This window comes from Cetorhinus maximus, chromosome 16, assembly GCF_964194155.1.
Source record: "Cetorhinus maximus chromosome 16, sCetMax3.hap1.1, whole genome shotgun sequence".
In the NCBI taxonomy this organism is placed as follows: Eukaryota; Metazoa; Chordata; class Chondrichthyes; order Lamniformes; family Cetorhinidae; genus Cetorhinus; species Cetorhinus maximus.
Window position 1 is genome coordinate 67,442,959 of NC_135894.1, and position 26,420 is coordinate 67,469,378.

Sequence of the window (26,420 nt, forward strand, 5' to 3'; positions counted from 1 at the left end):
GAATTCATTTAGGTGGTGGGGTAAGGGTATGAAACTGAGTTCTTTGCTGAATACTGAACCTTCAGCATCAGAGAGGGGGAAGTCAGCGGGTATGGTGAATACAAGGCAAGGGCTGGGATTAGAAGACGGGATGGGGTCAGAGGGATGGGAAATGGTGGAGTATCTTGGATGAGCCTGATTTTCTTGTGTTGAGTTTTGTTCATATCTGTCATATAAGTATAGAACCTTTATGCCATTCAATATATTTGATGATGAGCTAGACAATGAGATGCCATTTTTAGGAAACTACTAATAGTGTAACAGCACATGAGAGATAGCAACTTCCAGATTTTCACATTTAACTATGTGTCTGCCATCATTTGAAGTTCTGCCTATTACTCAAATGAGTAATACAGTATATGAATTTCAGTGCCAGTGTGATGCTAGGTATGTAGGCCGTACATCCCAATGACTGGCAGGTGGTATCAAACAGCATGTCCCTTTAGCTGTTCGCAACAGGCAAAGTACTGAACATACCCAACCAACCTATGCTTGCAAAACTCAAAAAAGTGTCCAACATTAGGTGTGATTCCATGATTGGACAACATTTGCTAAACAACCCTGAGTGTGCTGAGAAGTACACTGATACCCAATTTAAGATTATCAGTCGGGCTCGCAGTGTGGCTCACTTAAACGTGCTAGAAGCTACATATATTAATACACAAGACCCCATCCTTTGCAGACAGAAGAAACATGTAGATGCATTGTGCCTTTTTCAACTAAACAAAATAGGTGACAGCCATTCCCTGGTTCATTCCCCAGAGCAATGTCTTGAACAATCACAGTCAACCTGCCTGATTTGAATTTAAACAAAGCTTAGCAGCTGACTGTCAGTCATCAGTGAACTGGTGCATTCTCCATGCCAACATCTCTACCAACTAGCGTCCACTTGTTAACCATTCAGCACTCTTTTCTCATGCAGCATAAATTGTTGTTCCCTTTACAGTTTGGTACTCTTGCGAATTGTCCTGATGAGTACAAGACGAAAAGCTTTGACAGCATGTGTCTTTTATCAGCAATGCTGAAGTAAAACTGCTTAAACAGACTGACTTAGAAATTCAGGCACACGCATTTTTGGGCATGTGGTACGGAGCAGGATATAATCCCTACACCAGAATGACCTCTGATATTGGCCCTCGGGGCTCGTTTGTATGCAGCAGTGCAGGGAAGAGTGGGCAATTGGACCAGGAAGAATGGGCGATCATACTGGTAAGAATGGGCAATCAATGGGAAGGGTGGGCAATTAGGCTGAAAGGCTGGACGATTAGGCTGAAGAGGATGGGCACTCAAGCCAGGATGGGTGGGCAATTGGGTAAGGAGGTGGCTGGTTGGGGAATGGACCTTCTTTTCAGGAGAAACATTTCAGGTCGGGAGGAACACTCTTACTCCTCCTAGTTTCACATTCAAGTAAGTACATTTTAAAATCTTGCCTGTTGGTTGCAGCCTAATGGGAAGTTCCTTTAGGACTACATGCTAGGCTGCATGTAGGCCTGATTTTCCTGAGTGCAGCTGGTTTTTGCTCAGGTTAAACCAGTCTTGCAGTGGGGGCCTCAAAGTGCTATTAGACTCTCCTGGGCCTCTTCTGGAGCATATCAGAACTGGTCACCAGTGCCACAAGCACCAGTTAAAATTATGTAGTATCCAGTTTTGCTAAAGACTGTTAAAAATCACTTATTTAGGACATCAGCACCTTGGAGGTACAAATGGTTTCAAGCTATTCTTTTCAAAGAAAGTGGATAATCTGCTGTATTGTAGACTTTATCCAATCCATTTAATTTCATGAGCAAAGACCCGGGAAGTTGCTCTAGCAGCCTCTAATTCCAATATGTTGTTGCTGAAGTACAGAACTCACTGTTGCCTCTAGAATATGTCTACGACTATTCTGGTTCTTGTAAATCATCCCCAAAAAAATCAATTCTTGCCTATAGTTGCAGAGGAATCAAAAGTATTAAACTTCCATTTATCTGAATTACCCTGGAGGTAGACAACTTGTGAGAAAAATCATTTGTTTCTTGCCAAAATTAAAGTGACAAGGCAACGTACCAGCCCCATCGTGCCAGGGGAAGAGCCATAAAATGCAGCAAGCAGTTCAAAAGTCCATTGACTTTGACGGGACCTTAAAATACTGCCGGAGTAAAATTCCACCCTTTGGTTCAGATCATCGAACTTTGGTTGATGTATAATTAAGGTTGTGCAGTTATAAATATTATCAATATTTCCTTATCCTGTTGGAATCATTGGGAAGAATTTTCCGGTCGGTGAGCGGAGGCGGGGCCTACTCACTGACACATAAAATGACGCGCAGTGACATCGGGTGGGCGTCCCGACGTCACAGCGCGTCACTTAGATTTTCAGTTGATTCGGCGGCGCGCCCGCCAAACTGGAAGAGGCCTGTTAAAACCTAATTAAAAGAGTCAAATGAGCTGCCCGTCCAACCTTAAGGTTGGCGGGCAGGTGAAGAGCCCAGGCAGCCTTCGCATTTTTCATGAAACCTCATCCACGGGAGGGTGAGGTTTCATTAAGTTTTTATAAATTAAAAAATGTTTTCCATTAATGTTTCTTGACATGTCCCAGCTCATGTGACACTGTCACATGAGGGGACATGTCTTATAATATTTTCTTTTCTGTATTTAGCTTTAACTAATCTCCCTGAGGCATGATTTCTGCGCACATGCGCGAAAGAGCGCAGGTCCCGACTCAGTGAACTCCACCCCCCCCTCCCCCCACCGGCCTGCACAGGAAGCGCTCAGCCCCCTCGACAGGGGGAAAGTTCAGCCCATTGTTTCAGAACCCTCCAACCATTTGTCAATATTGGTAATGGGATTTTAAAATGTTACGCTTTGATCATGTCCAGTAGCGTGATAATTATTTATTCCTGTTTTTTAGGTTTGACTGAACTTGTGGATAGCCCAATATCGCTGGATATTGAACGCTGCAAATCTCCCACATCAGGTAAAGGTAATCGGCTTCTATCCATCATTACTTGTGTTGTCTGTGGCCCAACATTGTTGTTTCATGCAAGATATCTATGCAAGATACTGTGCATGTATTACAGTAAGTATTAAATGCCTTTCAATAATTACTTCTTGTAGAACCTGCATTAGAAAGGAAGAATGTTGTAATATTTCAATAAAAAAACTCCTTGAGAAATTTGCACAAAGCCTGCTATTGGCAAGGATAATACACTCCATAGAATTAACTTAATCTGTATGGTAGAATCCAACTTCAGCGGGGTACAAAACAGGCATCAGTGGATCAGCTATCCATTATATAACCTTTCCATAATGGAAAGGAAAATTGTTCAGGGTGTATAACAGTCTACTACTGCCTTTTTATGCTCCCTCCTGAAACCCCAATAATGTCTATTTCTGTCAGGGCCAAACTGTGGCCACAAGATCAAATGAAAGTCCCAATAAAATTAGTGAAAGTATCGAGAACAAGAGGGCACAGACATGGAAAAAGAACCAAAAGCAACAATAACCATTCGCTGCATGACAAAGTTAAGGTCTGAAATGCACAGCCTGAGCATGTAGTGGAGACAGGTTCACTTGAAGCATTCAAAAGGGAATTAGACTGTTATCTGAAAAGGAAGAATGTGCAAGCTTATGGGGAGAAGACAAAGGAATGGAATAGGTGAAGACATAATGAGCTGAATGGCCTCCTTTTGCACTGTAGCATTTTTGTGGAAATTTACATTACAAGCAGACAACTTGTTTGATTGAATAATACTAGTATTACAGGGCTGTATGATTAAATTCACATTTAAATCCCAGAACTCAACTGCATGCTGCCAGTTAACTTCCTGCCCAAAACGGCTGAAAAGCGGCAGCTGGCAGGCAGGGGGTGAAATTTTGGGTGGTAGGAGACTGGCAATCAGCACCAAAGGTACAGTAGCCGTCAACAAGGTAAGTCACAATGAGGGATTTTCATAAGATGTTATGGGAAGGAAGGGAAAGCCCAAGCCGAGTGAGGCCCAATAGGCAAGTAAAAAAAAGTTAGCCTGTTGTACTCCTTTGCTGGTGCCTCTTCCTGCTGCCTTCTCCTGATTGAAATGCCAAAACATCATCTCTACTCAATCCACGGATGGCCCAGTAATCTCTTAGGTCGTTGATCTACATGTTTAAGAACATCCCAACTGGCTTAAGACTCATTGCCAGCTGCTCAGAAGAACAGGTCAAATTAGAAGACGGCAGGATTGGTGCAGGAAGTCAGTGAGTAAATCATCACACCAACCTTAACTATCTACCTACCTGCCAGGTTTCCACCAGATGGGTATGCGTAAAGTCGTCTCAAATATATTTGTTGCTTATTTGCATTTTTGGGATGTGTTAACGTTGTTGAAGTGCTACTGGACACTTTTCCAATAAGTGAAAGGTAGTAGTTATTGCACTTCAGCACCAGCTGCTGTTTCAATGCTTTGTGAAAGACCCTTTACAGGAGGGGTGTCCAAACTTTTTTTCTTGGTGGATTACATAGTTGCTTAAAGGAGTCCTGTATGTCACATATAAACAATTACTGTACAATATTGCTCAGTTTATGTTGGGAGTTGAAAACTCAGGCTTCACAGCTTGATGTCAGATGAACAGTCTAAATTGTGCCTAGTAGATAGTGGACAGGCTCTGGGGAGTCAGGAGATGAGTTACTTGCTGCAGAATTCCCAGCCTCTGACCTGCTCTTTATAACCACAGTATTTATATGGCCAGTCCAGTTCAGTTTCTGGTCAATGGTAACCCCCAGGATGTTAATATTGGGAGATTCAGTGATGGTAATGCCATTGAATGTCATGGGGAAATGGTTAGATTCTCTCTAGTTGGAGACGGTCATTGTCTGGCACCTGTTTGGCGTGAATGTTACTTGCCACATGGCACATGGGGTCTTACTTCTGGGGCACTTACTTTTGTGCATGCGGAGGTGTCATTTTTGAAGACCTTGGTTTTTGTGAGCATGGTCTTCCATTTTTTGTAAACATAAATGAGCTATTCTGGATTTTCCGTGGTTATCAGCCTCTAACTCTGAGGCTGCACATCCATTTTCTAGTACACAAATTCAGTATAGGCAACTGATGAATAATAATCTTACCTATAATCAGACACTTCTATACATAAGTTAGTTTGTTAAGGTAGATTTCCGTCAAACCAGGCAATCAGCTTGAGTTCAATGAAGAATGTAGAACAGCATGTCAGAAGCAACATCAGGCATAAAAATGAGTTGTCAACCTGCCGATGCTACAACATAGGAATAAACACTGATAGCAGCATGTTATAGACAGCTAAGTGATCCCCAATCACTGGATCAGTTCAAAGCTCTGCAGTCCTTCTACGTCCAGTGGTGAATGATGGTGGACAAGACTCCATAAACACCCCCATCTGCATTGATGGCAGATCCCATCATATAAGTGCAAAAGACAAATGCTTGAAGCATTTGCAACCATCTTCAACCAGAAATGCTGAGTGGATGATCCATCTCTGTCCCCTCCTATGGTCCCCACAATCACAGGCTTCAGCCAATTTGATTCACTCCACATAATATCCGGACACAGCTAAATGTACTGGATACAACAAAGGCTATGGGCCCTGACAACATCTGTGATGTTGAAGACTTGTGCTCCAGAACCAGCTGTGCCTCAGCCAAGCTGTTCCAGTACGGATGCACAATGGCATCTACCCAACAAAGTGAAAAACTGCTAGGTACGTCCTGCCTACAAAAAGGGCACACCAATCCTCCCAGTTATTGCTTCATCATGCTAGTCTCAATCGTCAGCAAAATGATGGAACGTGTGGTTGACAGTACTATCAAACGGCACTTACTCACTAATACCATGCTACTCAATGTCCAGTTGGGTTCTGTCTGGATCACTCGGCCTCCAGGTCACATTACAATCTTGGTCCAAACGTGGACAAAAGAGCTAAACTCCAGAGGTGAAGTGAGTGCAGTTGCCCTTGACATCAAAGCAGCATTTGACCAAGAAGCCCAAGCAAAATTGATGTCAATAGGGATCATTGGGTAAACTCTGACTGGTGCAATGCCTAACACAGAGGTAGATGGCTGTGGTTCTTGGAGGTCAATCATCTCAGCCCCATGACAATGTCCTCGGCCCAACCATCTTCTGTTCCTTTTTTTAAAATTCTCTCACAGGTTGTGGACGTCGCTGACTAGGACAGCATTTTTATTGCCCATTCCTAATTTCTCTTGAGAAGGCGGTGGTGAGCTGCTGCCTTGAAACGCAGTGCATGTGGTTTAGGTACACCTGCACTGCTGTTGGGAAGGAGTTCCAGGATTTTGACCCAGTGACAGTGACGGATCGGCGATATATTTCCAAGTCAGGATGGCATGTAGTGTGGAGGGGAACTTGCAAGTGGTGGTGTTCCCATGCATCTGCTACCCTTGCCCTTCTAGGTGGTAGAGGTCACAGGTTTGGAAGGTGCTTTCAAAGGATCCATCAGTGGTGGAGGGAATGAATGTTGAAGGTAGTGGATGGGGTGCCAATCAAGCAGGCTGCTTTGTCCTGGAAGGTGTTGAGCTTCGTGAATGTTGTTGGAGCTGCACTCATCCAGGTAAATGGAAAGTATTCCATCACACTCCTGACTTGTGCCTTGTAAATGGTGGACAGGCTCTGCTGCGTCATCAAATGAGTTACTCTCCACAGAACTCCCAGCCTCTGACAGGCTTTTGTAGCCAACATATTTATATGATAAAAGCAAAATACTGTGGATGCTGGAAATCTAGAACAAAAACAAAAATACCTGGAAAAACTCAGCATCTGCAGAGAGGGATACAGTTACAGGTATTTTTATTTGTGTAACATATTTATATGGCTGGTCCAGTTCAGTTTCTCATCAATGGTAACCCCCAGGATGTTAATAGTGCGGGATTCAATAATGGTAATGCCATTGAATGCCAAGGGGAGATGGTTGAATTCTCCCTTCTTGGAGATGGTCATTGCCTGGCACTTGTGTGGTACAGATGTTATTTGCCACTTATCAACGCAAGCCTGAATGTTGTCCAGGTCTTGCTGCATACGGGCACGGACCGCTTCAGTATCTGAGGAGTCATGAATGGTGCTGAACATTGTGCAATCATCAGTGAATATCCCCACTTCTGATCTATGATGGAGGGCAGGTTATTGGTGAAACAGCTGAAGATGGTTGGGCCTAAGACACTTCCCTGAGGAACTCCTGCAGTGGTGCCTGGGACTGGGATGATTGACCTCCAACAACCACAACCATCTTCCTTGCTGCTAGGTATGACTCCAGTCAGTGGAGAATTGTCCCCCTGATTCCTATTGACTCCAGTTTTGCTAGGGCCCCCCAATGCCACACTCAGTCAAATGCTGCATTGATGCCAAGAGCAGTCACTCTCACCTCACCTCTGGAGTTTCAGCTCTTTTGTCCATGTTTGAACCAAGGCTGTAACAAGGTCAGGAGCCGTGTGGCCCTGGCGGAACCCAAACTGAGCATCAGTAAGCATATTATTGCTGAGTAAATGCTACTTGATGGCACTATCAACGACATCTTCCATCACTTTGCTGATGACCGAGGGTAGGCTCATAGGGTGGCAATTGGCCAGTTTGGATTTGTCCTGCTTTTTATGAACAGGACATACCTGGGAAATTTTCCACATTGCTGGGTAGATGCCAGTGTTGTAGCTGTACTGGAACAGCTTGGCTAAGGGCGCGGCTAGTTCTGGAGCATAAGGCTTCAGTACTATTGCTGGAATTTTGTCAGGGCTGATAGTCTTTGCAGTATCCAGTGCCTTCAGCTGTTTCTTCATATTACATGGAATAAATCGAATTGGCTGAAAACTGGTATTTGTGATGCCTTGTTCGCCGGAAGGGGCTGAGATGGATCGTCCACTTGGCTCTTCTGGCTGAAGATGGTTACAATTCCTCAGCCTTGTCTTTTGCACTGATGTGCTGGGGTCCTCCATCGTTGAGGATGGGGATATTTGTGGAGCATCCTCCGGTGAGTTGTTTAATTGTCCACCACCATTCATGACTGGATGTGGCAGGATTGCAGAGCTTAGACCTGATCTGTTGGTTGTGGGATCGCTTAGCTCTGTCTATCGCATGCTGCTTTCGATATTTGGCATGCAAGTAATCCTGTGTTGTAGCTTCATCAGGTTGACACCTTATTTCTAATTATGCCTGGTGCTGCTCCTGACATGCCCTCCTGCACTCTTTCTTGAATCAGGGTTGAACCCTGGCTTAATGGTAATGTTAGAGTGGGGGATATGCTGTGCCATGAGGTTACAGATTGTGAGAGTGTGCAATTTTGCTGCTGCTGATAGCCCACAGCACCTCATGGATGCCCAGTTTTGAGTTGCAAGATCTGTTCGAAATCTATCTCATTTAGCACAGTTGTAGTGCCACACAACATGATGTATCCTCAATGTGAAGACGGGGCTTCGTCTCCACAAGGACTGTGCAGTCGACACTCCTACCAACACTGTCATAGACAGATGCATCTGTGACAGGTAGATTGGTGAGGATGAAGTCAAGTAGGTTTTTCCCTCTTATTGGTTCTCTCACCACCTTCTGCAGATGCACTCTAGCAGCTGTATCCTTTAATATGCGGCCAGCATGATCAGTCATGGTGCTACTGAGCCACTCTTGGAGATGAGCATTTAAGCCCCCCCACCCAGAGTACATTCTGCACCCTTGCCACCCCTCAGTACTTCTTTCAAGTGGTGTTCAACATGAAGGAGTACTAATTCATCAACTGAGGGGTAGGGCAGTGTTAAGTAGTAACCAGCAGGAGGTTTCCTTGCCCATGTTTGACCTGATGCCATGAAACTTCATGGGGTCAAAATCGATGTTGAAAACTCCCTGGACAACTCCCTCATAACTGCATACCACTGTGCTGCCACCTCTGATGGGCCTGTCCTGTCAGTGGGACAGGACATATCCAGTGATGGGGTGGTGTCTGGGACATTGTCTATAAGGTATGATCAGATGAGTATAACTATATAGGCTGTTGCTAGACTACTCTGTGGGATAGTTCTCCCAATTTTTGCACCCCCCCCCCCCACCGATGTTAGTAAGGAGGATTTTGCATAGCTGACAGGACTGGGTGTGCCATTGTCATTTCTGGCGCCTAGCTCAAGGCCAGATGATCTGTTCGGTTTCATTCCGTTTTGTAGGCTTTGTAGTGGTTTGATACAACTGAGTGCCCTGCTAGTGCATTTCAGAGAGTATTTAAGAGTCAACCATATTGCTGTGTGTATGGAGTCACATGCAGGCCAGACCAGGTAAGGATGGCAGATTTTCTTCCCTAAAGGGCATTAATGAACCAGATGGGGTTTTTAAGACAATTGGCAATGTTCCATGGTGACTATTACCAAGACTAGCTTTTAATTCCAGATTTATTGATTGAATTTAAATTACACCAGATGCTATGGTGGGTTTCGAATGTGTGACCCCAGAGTCTGTGCCTCTGGGTTGCTCGTCCAATGGCATTACCACTATACCATCGCATTCCCTCCATCATAAAGTTGGAAGTGTGAATGTTCATTAATGATTACACAGAGCTCAGTTCAATTTGCATTTCCTCAGATCAGAACACACCTGCAGCAAGACCTGCATAACATCCAGGCTTGGACTAATAAGTGACAAGTAAAATTTCCACCACATAAGTGCCAGGAAATGACCGTCTCCAACAAGACAGAGTCTAATTTCCTCTCCTTGACATTCAATGACATCACTGAACCCACACCATTAACATCATTGGGGGTCACCATTGATCAGAAACTTAACAGGACTAGCCATATAAATACTGTGGTTCCAAGAACAGATCAGAGGTTGAGTGACTCACCTCCTGACACCCCAAAGCCTTTCCACCATCTGCAACTCAGGAGTGATGAAATGCTCCCCATTTGTCTGGAAGGGTGCAGCTCCAACAACGCTCAAGAAGCTTGACATCATCCAGGACAAAGCAGCCTGTTTGACTGGCACCTGTCCACCACCTTAAACATCTAAAACCTCCCACAACAAGATGACTAGTGTGTGGCATGTACAAGATGTACTGTAGCACCAAGACTAACCTGTGACCTCTATCACCTAGAATGACAAGGGCAGTAGGCGCCGTCCTGACTTGGAAATATGTCAGTTACTTCAACATTGCAGATTCAAAATCCTGGAACTCCCTACCTAATGGAGCTAATGACTCATCATTACCTTCTCAAAGACAATTAGGGATGGGCAATATTGACTTTGCCACATCCTCTGAACATATTAAAAAAAATTTATCAACTGCACAAAATTATTGTAGCACAAAGTAGTATGGCAGGAGTTCAGCACCTGTAACTTCCAAAGGGCTTCTCTTGATCTCCCATCATGTATTTGTGGAGAAATAGTGTAAGTGACCACTTGTGCCACTTCTCCAGAGTTTCCACCAATCTTTGCCAAAGTCACGATGAGAGATCCTGAGAATTCTGGAAATGCTACCCTCTGTCTTAAACTGTCCTTTTATTTCTGGCAGAGTCAAATATATAACATTGGAGAATAAGAGCCATATGGAGTAATTAAATGAATTGCGAAAAAATAAATTCTGCTCAGGCAAAAAACCTGATTGGAATAATGATTCTGGGGCTGTAAGTGGGATGACCCTGCCACCTTTTTCACGATCAACCTAATAAAATTTTAGCTGCACTGCCTCTGATTGGAAGCTTACTTTGTGGGGCTGGGGGATGGTGGAATTACATGTTACAACAGTCTTTAAGGCCTTTAATCCTGTCTCTTCATTAGAAGGTAATCCTTCCCTCACTGACTTACATGCAATCACCCCACTCAAAGCCTCACACAAACTCCAATTGCATACTGCACAAAATTATCATAGTATTATGGTATGCTTGCTGGCACCTGGGTGTTGCTGATCTCATGAATTATTTTGTAACTTATTCAATTTTTTTGAAGGAGAAGCTAAACCATAATATTATAGTGTGAAATTCCCTCTCACCCCTACAAGGATGAATCACAGAAGCCCCAGAAGGAGGAGAAACTCATGAGTTGTCAATGATAGGGTAGCCACCAGCTTCAGGTTTGTTCAGACATTCTGCTCTTTTTGTATCTCATTCTATTGTACTTCACATCTATCAATAAATTAAATCATAAAATCCCCTATTTACTCCTTCTACTGAAAATGACAAACTCAGTTCATCAGTGACCCATTCTAAGTTATTTTTCTTCTCCAGATAAACCAGACAAACCAGAACCAGACACCATTGGACCCAGCCCTGCAAGCATGTTAGAGTTATGCTATCACTTACTCTTTCCTTCTTAAGCACCAGCTCAGAGACATCCATCCAAGAGAATTAGAGATTCAGGTACAGAGAATTACGCAGAATCAGGATGTAAAGCTGAGACTGGAAGATGAGGAAAACCCATTGCTGACCAGAGAGTCAGGAGATGTCACCCCTTGATTGAGGGCCTGGATACGCAGATCTCACAGTTCCTGCTTTGTAAAAGATGGATCTTTGCAGAGCACTGATGATGGTTTCTGAAAAGTTGCAGCAGATGCCAGGACAATTGATAGAGTAGACTACCAGCATTTACCATGTCATGATGGATGGATTTGAAAATTTACAGACCATCATGTGGCATGTAGTAGCTCTACAGCAGAGCCTCCTATAATAGAGGCCCAAAGGATGATGTTAGCTTTTGCTGGATATTGAATGGATATATGGCACAGAAACAGGTCATTTGGCACAACTAGTTCAGAAATTCAGACACCTGTTATAGAGGACCATCACTTCTGACCTCCAAGCAATTAGGGCATGGATGCTGGTTAGTATCTCTCCGAACTTCATTGATCTCATTAGTACCATTAGGTTTGCTTTCCCATTAATGAGTTGTCACACACTCTTACTGCCAGGTATGAATGGTATGACAGGCGTGCATTTAATGATGGCACTGCCTCTTAGTAGCAGCACTCGTGTAAGTTCCCAACATTCTATTGAAATGCCTGATATGTGGCAGAAAAGAGATAGGGTTAAGGTGCCCACAAAGCAACAAAGAGATGCAGTCAACAGAAGTTCCATCTTAAGCTAATCTCAGTTCTAAGAATCTTATCTTGACACACAGCAGCCAGAAACGTCATGCACCCCTGCCACACCTATAAAATTAGAAAGAGCACTAGATTAGTGTTATGAATTCACAAACCACATAACTGGTACCAACCGGAAATATACTGGAATGCAAATAACGTGCTCGAAGTAATATTGGTGTGCAGGTACATAATTTTGGTTGCAAGGTTTGTAAGATGACTTGAATGAAATCTGTGACTGAAATCCAAGGGAACGGTGTGAAGATGATAACATATTTTTGATGAAAAGACGAAGATATAAACAGGACTATTGAAAAATTGGCCAGATGTAGTGGCTAAGAGAAGGTTTTTTGATATGAGATTGGCCCAAGTGAGCCATAATGGACTTTAGATGCCTTCCCCCTTAGGCCCTTCATGAGGAGGAAAGGATTCTTGTAATCCAGGGTTTTGTAGCATTTAGCAAACAATCATACTCCTTGAGACCTTAACTGGACCATATTGCACAGAACCCCAAAGCTGATCTAGATAGCTGAAGAATGCTTTCAACACTCCAAATTTGCTGGCAATGATGACTCTGGTGGTAGAAAGAAGTTTTTTAGTGAGGTGCTCAGCTATTTTCCTGAAGTAAATCTTAAAAGCTGTTAGGCATCTTCATATTAATACCAACCTTTAATCAGTAGATTTTCTGTGGCATTGTCCATATTAAGTGGACAAGTGTTATATCACTTGTAGAGAATGTTTTTCTCTTCTAAGATGAGGTTGTATCCATGTGACACAACATATGCTATAAGACAATTGGTTTCTTATTGTTAGTTATCTATCCCTTACCTACTTTGATTCATAAGTCCCAAATTTAACCTAACCTGCCCAGTGGGGATGAGGCGTTATTGAGTCAGACGTCTGTTTTACACTCCTGATTTGATTCTCCGTTGTCTTCAGTATTAGTTCTTTAATATTACTGAGATAAAAAGGCCTTACTTTGCTAAATTACTTAAAGAATTAATGCTATATGTTGATAGAATATAATGAGTTTAAGTGCTTATAAAGTATTCCCTCTGTTGGAGCTCATTCAGCAGGCTCAAGGGAGAAAGAGTCATTACTAGTAAATTTGGGGAGTGGGGAAAAGGTGGAGGAATTGTAGGGTTGAGAGCTCAGGAGTCAAAGAGTTGGGTTGATAATGTGGATTCAGGCATGAAGCCTGAGGTGGTAGACTGGAGGACGGAACATTACCAGTGAAGAAAGCAAAGAACTCTGGAGGTGCGTACTGCCCAAAATAAGGCAGCCACAAAAAGGTCTGGCAGTGTCTTTGGAAAAGGAACAGAGTTAACATTTCACATTGTTGAATTCTGAGTTCTGACAACGCCATCAAACTAAAATGTTAACTCTGTTTCTCTCCCCACAGATGCTGCCAGACCTGTTGAGTATTTCCAGCATTTGTTGTTTATATTTCAAATTTGCATCATTCACAGTACATTTCTGTTGTATCAGCCACAAAAAGGGTTGGAAGTGGGGAGAGCGCCTTTCAAATGGGTTGCATGAGTAGCACAAGTCTGAGTGCCTTAAAGATTTAAGTGAAAGGTCCAAAATTCAAGCTTAAAATGGAATGAAAATGAATTCTAAAATTGGCATGTAATTCACTCTGTCAGATTAATGCCCAGGAGCTTAATACAAAAATTTATCCTTTTATGTCAACATTTGTGTTAAACTTTAAAATGGTAACTGCTGTATAAATATTTATAACAGGCCATCCTTATCTAAACATGCCAATATTTAAAAATGGAGAATCTATGCATAAATGTTTTACAATGATGTTTGTTTGATGAAGTAACTGAATTACCCTAATTGGGAACCAATTTTTGAAGCACAGGAGCAGGCTACCCCAGGTGTGTGGGGAAGCAGCTAGTGAATTTCATATCCACATTGCCTCAGTGAGCTCCTTCTGCCTCAGATTTAGTATCCACCCTCTCCCATTCCAACTAGTGCTCCTTGTTCTTTGTTGACTTCTTGTGAACTAACAATTATAGCACAAAATTTGGATATGTAACACCTTTTATTTTTGAGCATTTTATGAGAGAGGTCCAGAACAGCATCTGGGGCACGCACGTACGCATCTAGTGCAAATTGCTCTGCTTGCCATATGGATCAGGATGATAGCATTCACAAAGTGAGTGTCCTGCAGAAGTATGCAGAGTGGGCAGATATAAATGCTGATTTGATGCCAGCACTGCTATTTTGGAGCTCAACATACCAGTTAACGCCTTCTCTTAAACATGCACAGCTGAAGGCTCGTTCAGCAGGAGAATCGATCTCCCACCAATTCTATTTAAAAGGATCATCAATGTCTTACAGGTTAGTTGTTGATTGATTTCTACTGGATGTTGCTACAATGATGCAAGTATTTGGTGCTTTCTAGAGTTCTTTATAGTTGCTAAAGCCTACAGAGTGCCAGGAGCTGAAGGCCTTGGTCCTGAGTTCAAGGTTTCTGCATAAACTTGTTACCCCCAGACATGAGAGCAGGAGTATGAATTCCTCTTGGACTTGGGAAATAAGCAGAGGAAGGCAAGCTGCTAGAAGAGGGAGGAAGAATTGGGGGAGAAGGGCTTTCAGAAAGAGGCCATATCCTCCCAGATGTTCAAGGAGCAATTCTCCAACCTGGATCTCAGTGTGAGACATCTGCGCTTCACTAAGGATGTCCTCACTGAAATCTGCCACCTGCTGCAACCACAACTGCAAACTCAGGGCCAGATGAAGACTGCATCGCCAATAACTATGAAGTTAACTATGGCCATGAACTTCTATGCATCCGACTCCTTCTAGGATGTAACTGAACATATTTGCAATATCCATGGTTATCATCCACTGTTGCAAAAGTGAGGTCACTGATGCCCTCTGTTCACAGAAAGCTGACTACATTTCATCTCTCTGACCAGAGAGAATGAACACATGGCTTTGCAAGTATTGCAGGCTTCTCCATGGCCCAGGATGCCATTGCTCTGCGGATGCTATATGTCACCTGCCCTACAACTGGAGCCAAAAAGAATTCCATTCTGTGAATGTCTAGCTGGCATGACTGCATGGAGAGGAACATGCAGGTCAATGCTGCATATCCTGGAAGCCGTGCTGATGCCTTCATTCTACAGCAGTCCATTGTACCATCTCAACTTGAGCTATCATGGCAAACCAGAGGGTGACTACAGGGAGACAAGTGCTATCTGCTTATGTAATAGCACATTGCTCTGAAGTGCAACCCTTGCACACATAGGCAGTTGCATACAATAAAAGCCATGCTGCCACAGGAAATGTGATACAGAATCACAGAATTATTATGGTGTAGAAGGAGGCCATTCAGCCCATCATGTCTGCACCAGCTCTCTGAGTATTTTAACTTAGTGCCAATCTCCTGCCTTTTCCCCGTAACCCTGCACATAGTTTCTATTTAAATAATCATCCAATGCACTCTTGCCTCAATTGAACCTGCCTCTGCCACACTTCCAGGCAGTGCATTCCAAACCCTAACTACTCGCTGTGTGAAAAAGTTTTTTTCTCATCTCACCTTTGCTTCTTTAGCAAAGCACTCTAAAACCATGCCCTCTGGTTTTCGATTTGTTTATGAGCAGGAACAGTTTCTCCCTATCTACTCTGTCCAGGCCCCTCATTATTTTGAAAACTTTGATCAAGTCTCCTCTCAGCCTCTCCTCTCCGAGGAAAACAGTCCCAACTTCTCCAAACTTTCCTCTTAACTGAAGTGTCTCATCCCTGGAACCATTCTCGTAAACCTCTTCTGCACTCTCTCTAATGCGTTCACATCCTTCCTATAGTGTGGTGCCCAAAACTGTACATAATACCCCAGCTGAGGTCTAAACAGTGTCTTCCATAAGTTCATCATAACCTCCCTGCTCTTGTACTCTATACCCCTATTAACGAAGCCTAGAATACTGTATGCTTTAGAAACAGCTCTCTTTACCTGTCCTTCCACCTTTAATGACTTATGTACATAAACACCCAGGTCTCTCTGCTCCTGCACACCCTTTAGAATAGTATCCTTTATTTTATACTGTTTCTTCATACTCTTTGTACCAAAGTGTATCACTTCACACTTCTCCACATTGAACTCTGCCCACTCCACCAAAGTGTCAATGTCCTTTTGAAGTTCGACACTGTCCTCACAGTTTACAATCCTCCCAAGTTTGTGTTGCTCGCAAACTTTGAAATTGTCCCCTGCACACCAAGATTTAGATCATTTATATGTATCAACACCCAACTGCCCCAAAGTTCATTGGAAATTACCTTCACACTGATAGGAGGATTCTGAACTACGCCCGAAGATCTAAACCGGTTCTGAATCTATCCCATATAACACGGCAGTAGTGCCACACAACATGATGCATGGTGTCCCCAAAGACTGTGTGGTGGTCACTCTTATAAATTATGCCATGGAAAGAGGCATCTGTGACAGGTAGATTGGTGAAGACAAAGTCAAGTAGGTTTTTCCCTCTTATTGGCTTTCTCACCACCTGCCACAGGGTGAGTCAGGCAGATATGTTCTTCAGGACATGGTCAGCAGTGATGCTACCAAGCCATTCTTGGAGATGAACATAGGAGACTCTCACCCAGAATACACTCTGTACCCCTACAGTCCTCAGTGCCTCCTCCACATAGTGTTCAACATAGAGGAGCACTGATTTATCAGCTGACTGAGGACAATATGTGGTAATCAGCAGGAGATTTCCTTGTCCATGTTTGACCTGATGCCAAGAGACTTCCAGAGTCAATGTTGATGACTCCCAGGACCATTCCATCATGACTGTTCCTTCAGCTCTGGTGTATCTGTCCTGCCAGTGGAGCAGATAATGACAGAAGAGTCTGAGATATTGGCTGTAAAGTATGATTCCCTAAGTATGACTGTGTCAGGATGTTGCTGGACTAATCTTTGAGACAGCTCTCCCCAATTTTGGCACAAGCCCCCATATGTTAGTGAGGAGGACTTTGCAGGGATAACTGGGAAAGATGTGCCTTTGTTGTTTTCGGTACCTAGGTCAATGCCAGGTGGTCAGTACATTTTTATTCTTATTCAACTTTTCTGTAGCAAGTTGATATAACTGGCTTGCTAGGCCATTTCGAAGGGCAATTAAAAGTCAACCACATTGATGTTGGTCTGAGTCACATATAGTCCAGTCCTGGTAAGGGCAGCAGATTTCCTGCTCTGAAGGACACTAGTGAACCAAATGGGTTTTTATGACAGTTCAGTTTTTAATGATTATTATTGATGAGACTAGCATTTTATTCCAAATTTTTTAATAAGTGGTTGAATTTAAATTCCCTCAGCTGCCTTGGATTGAACTCATGTCTCTGGAGTATTAGTCTGAGCCTTTGGTTGGCAAGTCGACTAGTTAGCTGAGGTGTTGCCATGGAGAAACTAATGGGGAACAATAGGCACTTCAAGCTCCCGGTAATTAAAAAAAGGCACAAGGCTTGAACATATTTGGAGCATTAGTGGAGCACAGAAAGTGCAGGGTGGAGCTTAAGAAAGCAATTAGGAGAGCAAAGAGGGGATATGAGAGAGCTCTGGCTGGTAAAAGTAGGGAAAATCCCAAGACATTCTATAAGTATATCAATGGGAAGAAGATAGCCAGGGAAAGAGTAGGGCTCATTAGGGACTAAGGGGACAATCTATGAGTCAAGTCAAAGGACATCGGTAGAGTGTTGAACGAATACTTCACATCTGTCTTCACCCAAGAGAATGAGGATGGAGGTATCGAACTCGGGGAGAGAGACTGCGAGGTCCTTCAGCAAATTGATATAGGGAGTGACAAGGTATTGGAGGTGTTGGCAGTCTTAAAAGTGGACAAATCTCCAGGTCCGGATGATTTGTGTCCCAGACTGCTGAGGGAGGCAAGGGAGAAGATTGCAGGGGCTCTGACCCAAATTTTTAATTCCTCTCTGGCCACGGGGGAGGTGCCAGAGGACTGGAGAACTGCTAATGTGATTCCGCTATTTAAGAAGGGTTGTAGAGATAAGCCAGGGAACTACAGGCCAGTGAGTCTCACGTCAGTGATAGGGAAACTATTGGAGAAAATTCTGAAGGAGAGAATCTATCTCCTCTTGGAGAGGCAAGGTTTGATCAGGGATAGTCAGCATGTCTTTGTCAGAGGGAGGTCATGCCTAACAAATTTGATTGAATTTTTTGAGGAGGTGACCCGGTGTGTAGATGAGGGTAGTGCAGTTGATGTAGTTTATATGGATTTCAGCAAAACCTTTGACAAGGTCCCACATGGGAGATTTATAAAGAAGGCAAATGCACATGAGATACAGGGTAATTTGATAAGGTGAATTCAAAATTAGCTTAGTTGTAGGAGACAGAGGGTGATGACACAAGGATGCTTTTGTGACTGGAAGCCAGTGTCCAGTGGCATACTATAGGGATCTGTGCTGGGTCCTCTATTATTCGTCAATTATATAAACGACATAGATGACTATGTGGGGGGTAGGGTTAGTAAGTTTGCGGATGACACAAAGATTGGCTGGGTGGTTAACAGTGAGGTTGAGTGTCTTGGGCTACAGGAAGATATAGATGGGATGGTCAAATGGGCAGATAAGTGTCAGATGGAATTTAACCCTGAAAAGTGTGAGGTGATACTCTTTGGAAGGAGTAATTTGACAAGGAAGTATTCAATGAACGGCATGACACTAGAAAGTTCTGGGGAACAAAGGGACCTTGGCTATAGATCTCTGAAGGCAGAGGGGCATGTTAGTGGGGTGGTGAAAAAGGCATATGGGACACTTGCCTTTATCAATCGAGACATAGATTACAAAAGTAGGGAGGTCATGTTGGAGTTGTATAGAACCTTGGTGAGGCCACAGCTGGAGTACTGTGTGCAGTTCTGGTCGCCACATTATAGGAAGGATGTGATTGCACTGGAGGGGTTGCAGAGGAGATTCACCAGGATGTTGCCTGGGATGAAACATTTAAGTTATGAAGAGAGGTTGGATAGACTTGGGTTGTTTTTGTTGGAGCAGAGAAGATTGAGGGGCGACCTGATCGAGGTGTACAAGATTATGAGGGGCATGGACAGGGTGGATAGAGAGCAGCTGTTCCCTTTAGTTGAAGTGTCAGTCACGAGGGGACATAAGTTCAAGGTGAGGGGCAGGAGGTTTAGGGGGGATGCGAGGATAAACCTTTTTGCCCAGAGGGTGGTGACAGTCTGGAATGCGCTGCCTGGGAGGGTGGTGGAGGCAGGTAGCCTCACATCCTTTAAAAAGTACCTGCATGAGCACTTGGCATGTCATAACATTCAAGGCTATGGGTCAAATGCTGGTAAATGGGATTAGGTAGGTAGATAGGTCAGGTGTTTCTCACATGTTGGTACAGACTCGATGGGCCAAAGGGCCTCTTCTGCACTGTGATTCTGTGATATTCCTTTTGCTTGCAGAGAATGGGTCCCTGCATATGAACGTAAGTCACTTGTGGCAAGCATAAATGAGCCATGTTATAAATTTGACTATCGTAAATTAGTTGTTAGTGTAGCTATTAGTGTACTCAGGATTGTTCAGCAAGTGCTGCTCAATCGCAGAATCACATCTGACGTTAGGCATTATGTTCTGAGGTTTGCAAGTGTGGGCTGGTTGAATACGGTTTGTACTCGACTTATCAAGAACAATCGAAGGAACATGCTGGTTGAATCAATCAGCCAATTGTTGGGATGCGCAGCCTACATACCTGGCATCCCACCGGTGCTGAAATTCATACATAACATTGCTCAATTGTGTGATAGGCAGAGTGTCTTTTTGGACTGATAGCAGCATCCTGTTCGTGGAAAATACCACTCCCGTAGCACTGCATAGTAGTAGTATGGAACGGCTTGCTTATGTTGTTCATATTTTCGAGATACTGTGCTTTTCCATGGTAATTTGAAGTAGACCAGACACTTTTCAGGTCCAAAAGTGGCAATCTTTGGTCCATTTGCGAGTTTGCGCAATACACAGCAAACAATAATCTGATCAGAATAGCCATTGTCCTGCATAATAGCTTTGTGCTCAATTTTTGCGTCAAACTTGCAAGATAAGCAAATGGCTAGGGCCCTATTTACAAGGCCTAAATTATATCTTATGATTAGTCCATCAACGCATCAAGAATTCCATTGGACATACCCATAAGCCTTCTTCTGTAGCCCACCCTATCCTCTGCAGTAGAACTCCTCTCCCTCTGGCAAGCTAACAACCATGCTACGCTTGCCCCAGCTGTAGACCCATCATGTCCGGTCTCTCACCATACGCAGAACCTTCCTCTGTTCTTAAATTGTGCGTAGTGTCAATATCCAAGCTAGTGGCAGCAAATATTAAATTGAATGATAATGGGTTGAATAATATGGGGGGCGGATGGTGCACACACCACCCCACCTCCGGAAACCATGTTGACATGAAGCCAACATGCTCCACGCCAACCCGACCCACAGCCATAAAGCAAAGAAGGGCCAAGTGGAACTTCCACCTTTCATTGGGGAAATCCCGCCCCCTGAATCTGTCAGCCAATCTAATTGACTGGCAGCTGCATCAGTCCCGACAGCGCCAGGAAGTCATCAGCGGCAGCTGCTGGGGCTACAGGAGAAGAGGAAGATCAAGGCCCATGGATCCCCAGAGCTGGTAAGCCCAGGGTCTTGGGCCGAGAGGGTATGGGTGGGTTAGGGAGAGGGGTGGGGTGTGGAGGGGTGGGTAGGAAAGAAGAGGGAGATCGACCTAAGGGGGCTGCCCCGCAATCAGCAAAGGGAAGCCCCCAAAAAGTCATACCGCCCGCCCATTCCTCCCTGCTCTTTAAGCATTTGATTCAAAGAAACAGGCTTCCCAATCCTGCCCGGCTGCCCATGCCATACGTTTTGGGTGTAGGCAGCATATTATAAGGGTCAATTGGCTTGATAACAATTGACCCTTGGTTATCCATTTAAATATGGCAGTTTTGGGGCTCGCCTGTCCCCGTATTATGAGGGAGAGCTTGAGGGTGGGCAAGAAGGTGCTCCAGTGGGCGGCCGCCCTATTTTAAGTTCCACCCCCCTCCCCCCCCCCCCCCCCCAGCCCCTCCCTGCCCCCGGCGGTGAACACACCCGCTGGAGACAAGTAAAATTCAGCCCAATGTTTCTTCATCACTTTGTCGTTTATCTGCCACTGCTTGGCCGGGTGGCAGTATCTTAAAGAAGAAAGGCACAAGGGTAATGTTGTGTTGAGGGAAGGACAAAACAAAAACGTGTCTGCTTGCACCACCTGTAGCTTTTAAATCAGAAGACATTGGGTGGAATTTTCCATGCTCGCTGGCATCAGGCATGTTCGGCTGCGTGAGCGGACGATATGACGAGAAGGCCAAAAATCAGTTTCACAACGTCATGAAACCAGTTCCCAATCATCCGTTCAACCTGTTGCTGGCAGGCCGCATTTCCCACTGTTGGATGTCGGGAGCTTCATTGTAATACATCTGCATATCATTATAAGGCCAGTCCACCAGAATCATCCGCTGGATCGTCTGCCAACGTTGGCAGGAAAACATGCCGGTGCAGAACAAGCCTTGACAAGCGACGTGCAAAAGTCGGGACTTACTGCCAGGGCCTTGCACATATCGCAGACATCCAAGGAGCAGAAGATGCTGGAGCCCAACAGCAACGGGACCCTGGAGGAACATCCATGGCTTGCCGGGTGGATTCTCATGGACATGGCTCCACTGTGAAGCAGCTCACGGAAAGTGGAAAGTCATCATTGAGGGTCTACTCATAGTGGATGATGGTTGAGGGGATGGAAAGGAAGGGGTCCAGCTGCATTTGGGAGAGGAATATCCAGCTGTGTTTGGGAGAGGAAGATGTACCGGGAGTGGGAGAGGAAGTTCTAGGATCAACTGGGAGAGGAAGAGGTGTCGGCGGGTGAGGTTGGGAGGGGAGGAATGAAGGTATCGGGGGCGGGGGAGGTGAGGTTGGGGGGGGTGGAATGAAGGTGTTGGGGGAATGAAGTTGGGAGTGGGGGGGAACAAAGGTGTTGTGGGGGGCAGAGAACGGGGAGGAGATGGCAACTGGGGAGGCAGGGGTAAGGGACTGGAAGGTGTAAGGGAAGGAGTTCAGAAGGGGGAAGGATTGCGGAGAGTGGGGGGAGTCCAGGGGGAAGAAGGAGCTTTTGGTGGAGGTGTAAGAAGTAAGGGTGGAGGAAGGAGTGTGGAGAAGGGAGGGGGTAAGGGTGAAAGAAGAATTAAGGGTGTCTGAAGGAGGAAGGAGTTAGGCGAAGGAAGGAGGAGTTGGGAAGGGGGGAGTACTAAGGGGGGTGGGGTGGGGGGTGCGAGGAGTTCCGGAGGGAAGGAGTTCTGGGTGGGAAGGAGTCGGGGGTGTGGGGGGGCGGGGTGTGCCCAGGTGAACATGCAACGGAGGGGCTCTGATGAGTCCATGAATGTCTCCTGGGGAGAGAACTGAGGGTGGGTGTGGTAAGAGGGAATGGTGAGAATGACTGAGGACTGAGTGAAGTGGGAGGGTGAGGGTTCAACGGTATTGGTAGAAGGGACGGCAGGGGTGGTTGGTGGGGACTCGGAGGCAGACACAGACCCTGGGGGTGAGAAGGAGGTCAGGGAAGTTAATGTGGATGGGGCTGAGATTTTCGGGAGGGAAGGGAACGTGCACGTTCACCTGGACATCCCTGAGAAAAGAAGGTTGTGGCTCGTAAGTCACTGAGGGGAGGTGGAAGGTGATGCTGGGAGGGTCGACAGTGATCGGGGAAAGGAAATGGGTGACTGGCGGAGGGGAAAGGACAGGGAACAAAAGAAAAACTCTATTACCACCATTAAAAAAAACTAAGTTGTTTCTACAATCCTCTACATTGGAGAGACCAAACGCAAACTAGGCGACCGCTTTGCAGAACAACTGTGGTCTGTCCGCAAGAAAGACCCAAACCTCCCTGTCGCTTGCCATTTTAACACTCCACCCTGCTCTCTTGCCCACATGTCTGTCCTTGGCTTACTGCATTGTTCCAGTGAAGCCCAACGCAAACTGGAGGAACAGCACCTCATCTTCCGACTAGGCACTTTACAGCCTTCCGGGCTGAATATTGAATTCAACAACTTTAGATCTTAAACTCCCCCTCCCCCCATCCCCACCACGTTTCCTCCCCCTCCCTTTTGTTTTTTTTTGTTTTCAATAATTTATATAGATTTTTCTTTTCCCACCTATTTCCATTATTTTTAAATCTACCTTGTCAATCTTTCCACCCCACCCCCACTAGAGCTGTACCTTGAGTGTCCTGCCATCCATTCTTAATTAGCACTTTTCTTAGATAATATCACCACCTTCAACACCTCTTTGATCCTTTTGTCTCTGACATCTTTTGATTATCTGCTCCTATCACTGCTTGCTTGACCCTACAACCACCCCACCCTCAACTTCTCTCCCCCCGCCCCCCACCTTAAACCAGCTTATATTTCACCCCTCTCCTAACTATACTTCAGTTCTGTTGAAGGGTCGTGTGGACCCGAAACGTCGACTCTTTTCTTCTCCACCGATGCTGCCAGACCTGCTGAGTTTTTCCAGGTAATTCTGTTTTTGTTTCTATTACCACCATGCTGGCTAAATCGAAAGTGAAACAAGAGTCGTGGTGGGCAAGATCAGGTGCTGCATGGGAGTGTGATCATTAGGTGGGCAGAGATGCAGGTCAGCTCATATAGTCAACTGAAAGCGAATCCCAGCAGGCAGCATTGAAAATGCTCGGGATAGTGAGATAAGTGTAAAGCAGGAAGGATCTGCATGCATGGGAGTGTGCTTGCACGAGGCCTCGAAAGGCCCTGCCACACGCCCAGACATACACACTCTCTCTCTCTCTCTCTCTCTCTCTGTCTCTCTCTCTAACTCTCTCTCATACACAAACATTCCCCCCTGCTCCCCACCCTTCAAAATCACTTGTGGGCCGGCTGCGTGCAGCTGAACTGCTAGTTGGGGGCGGATGCAGTGGGAGAACTCGCAAAGCCTGTCAATGAAGCTGAAAGACACAGTTATACAGTACTCAGTGAAAGTGCTTATATTTCCAGATTGTGAAGTGACAAAATGTGTTCACCATGCAACCAACTGTGATCAGAATTTCTTAACTTGTGAACGCCTTAGACTTCTAGTTGCTGCCCTGACATCCACAGCAGGGGTGGAGACAGCCTGTGCAATGGTTGCCCATGTTCTGATGCCTTTGGCGTGGGTCTTTTGGAGAGCCGAGGCACTGGGGGCCCCGACTTGCCCTGGCTGTTCTCCTGTGGGCCAGCTGCTCCATCTTCGATGACAGAGGATGAGGTTGAGGGGGTCACAGGCAAAGGGGATTTGGAGGGAGAGGACAGCCTCTGAGATTCCCGAGTGGATGACCCAGGGGTCTAGCTGCCGCTCCTCCCTTCAGGCACCTGGGGGCCCCGACCTGGCTCCTTGAGGGGAAGGAGCACCTGGGGGACATCGAGGTGCCCGTTTCCCGCTAGCGTCGCCACTGCAGGAACTCACCCATGGCTCCTGTGATGGAGTGCAAGTCTGCACACATCTGCACATTCTGCTGGACCAGGGTCTCCATGGCGCCCACCATCCTTCCCACGGAGTCCTCCATATGAGCATATGAGGGCACTACTTCTTCAGAGGGCAAGCAGACTCACTCCTCCGACTCGCAAGCCACCCTGAGGGCTTCCAACAGCTGTGTGATGTTCCCCCTGCTTCTGCTTTCTCTCCAGAATCCAGAGGTTTGTTATCTGACTTGGACCTCACAGATGCCTCTTCCTCAGCTGTCCCCCAAGTGCCGGTGAACTTGGCCGAACCTGCCTCCTGCTGCGGACACGTGTCCAGGCGGTGACCACCAGATTGTGAACCTGAGCCTGCTCTTGATCTAGGTCCCACTGAGGTGTGTGTCTCTCTGCGCTGGTGGAGGGTGTGGGTAAGCGCTGTGACAGGCCTTCCAGGCTGCTTATTTCCAGCTCTTCAATGGAGGAGGTGTCTTCTTGGCTGGAGATGAGGACGTGGATGGAGCTGAGGGACTGGCTGGCTGAGGATGTCGGTCGCTTGGCAGAGTTCACTGTGAACCAAAGTAGAAATAATTAGTGCATGTCAGCACAGTCAAAAGTAGGAGAGAGAGCACTCACATTTGCTTTGAGAGAGGGATGATGTGGTTCAGGATCCTCATGAGGGTGTTCACCGCCAGCCTCACCGTCATCTCAGACATGGTCCATGTCCTCACCAGTCAGCACGATGGCACGCTCCTCAAAGTGAGTGGAGGTCCTAATGTGGGCCACTCCACCCCCGGTTTGGGACTTCTTCCTGCTGAGATGTGCAGGCTTCTCCTGCATGAAAACAGATGGAGAGAGTGTGAGCAGGACACATGGCACTGCATGGAATGTTTGTGTGGTGAGCAGAGACATGGACAGGATGAGGAAGAGAGCTCCAGAGGATATGAGTCTGAGGAAGATGTGAGGGTGTGTGTGAGAGTTAGTGGTGTTTTCCCTTGAGGTGCGAGATCCCTGGTGGAAGTGTGATGGGTTTGTGAGCGCGAGAGTTGAGAGTGATGAGAAGAGTGACTCACCCTGACGGAACAGAAGGGATCATTCATCCTTTTTCGGCACTGGGCGGCTCTCTCTTTTGCAGGGCATTGGCGCTGACCACCACTGCCACCGCCTCCCAAGCCAGATTGGTGATGTTGTTGCCTACCCTGTGGCCAGATTGGGGGTAGAGGACATCACGGCAGGCCTCCACTGTGTCCAAAAGGCGCTCAAGTCATTAAACCTGGTAGCTGCAGTTTTTTTGCCATTCGGGGCTATGTCTTCCGTACAGCAGTCTTGGGCTTGAAGCACTGAGAGGTATGCGCACGGCTGCTTTAAATATGGTGCCAGCGTGATGACGTGGTGGGATGATGGCGTGGCAGGTGAATGAGAGTCCACCTGCCATTGAAATGGCCTGTTTCCTGGGAATGTATAATTAATGTGGCGGGATTGGGACGATAGAACATGAGAAGCCGCCATTGTAGCTGGAGGGTAAAACGTTGTTTTCCCCGCCCGCTACCACACTTAGTGCAAATCTGGGACGATTCTGTACATTGAGGGGGATGTGGGATGTGAGAAGGAGGGTTAGGTAAAAGAAAACCATCACCTTGCACGGCTTAAATCAGACAGCTGGCCAAGGCATCAACAATGGTGTTTCTAATGATAGTAAGCATTGTCTTCTCCACGGGGGTAAGGACAGGTAGTTGTGTCTGTCCCTCCTGCTTAGCACCTGCTGCCTCCAGTTGTGTGGCAGCATATCCTGCAAGAGAGGGGCAGGCAGTTGTGTCAATTGGTGTAGTTCAATCTGTGCGGGTAATGTGCATTAACAACTTCTCATT

At 45.7% G+C, this 26,420-nt stretch overlaps 1 protein-coding gene across 1 annotated transcript in view; it reads left to right on the plus strand.

Moving 5' to 3' along the window:
- Window positions 1–26,420, plus strand: part of stxbp5l (syntaxin binding protein 5L) — a 578,167-nt gene that overhangs the window by 467,563 nt on the left and 84,184 nt on the right. Inside the window, exon 20 of the mRNA XM_078559960.1 lies at window positions 2,926–2,991. Within this exon, the coding sequence (XP_078416086.1) occupies window positions 2,926–2,991 (66 nt within the window). The remainder of the gene's footprint in view (window positions 1–2,925; window positions 2,992–26,420) is intronic.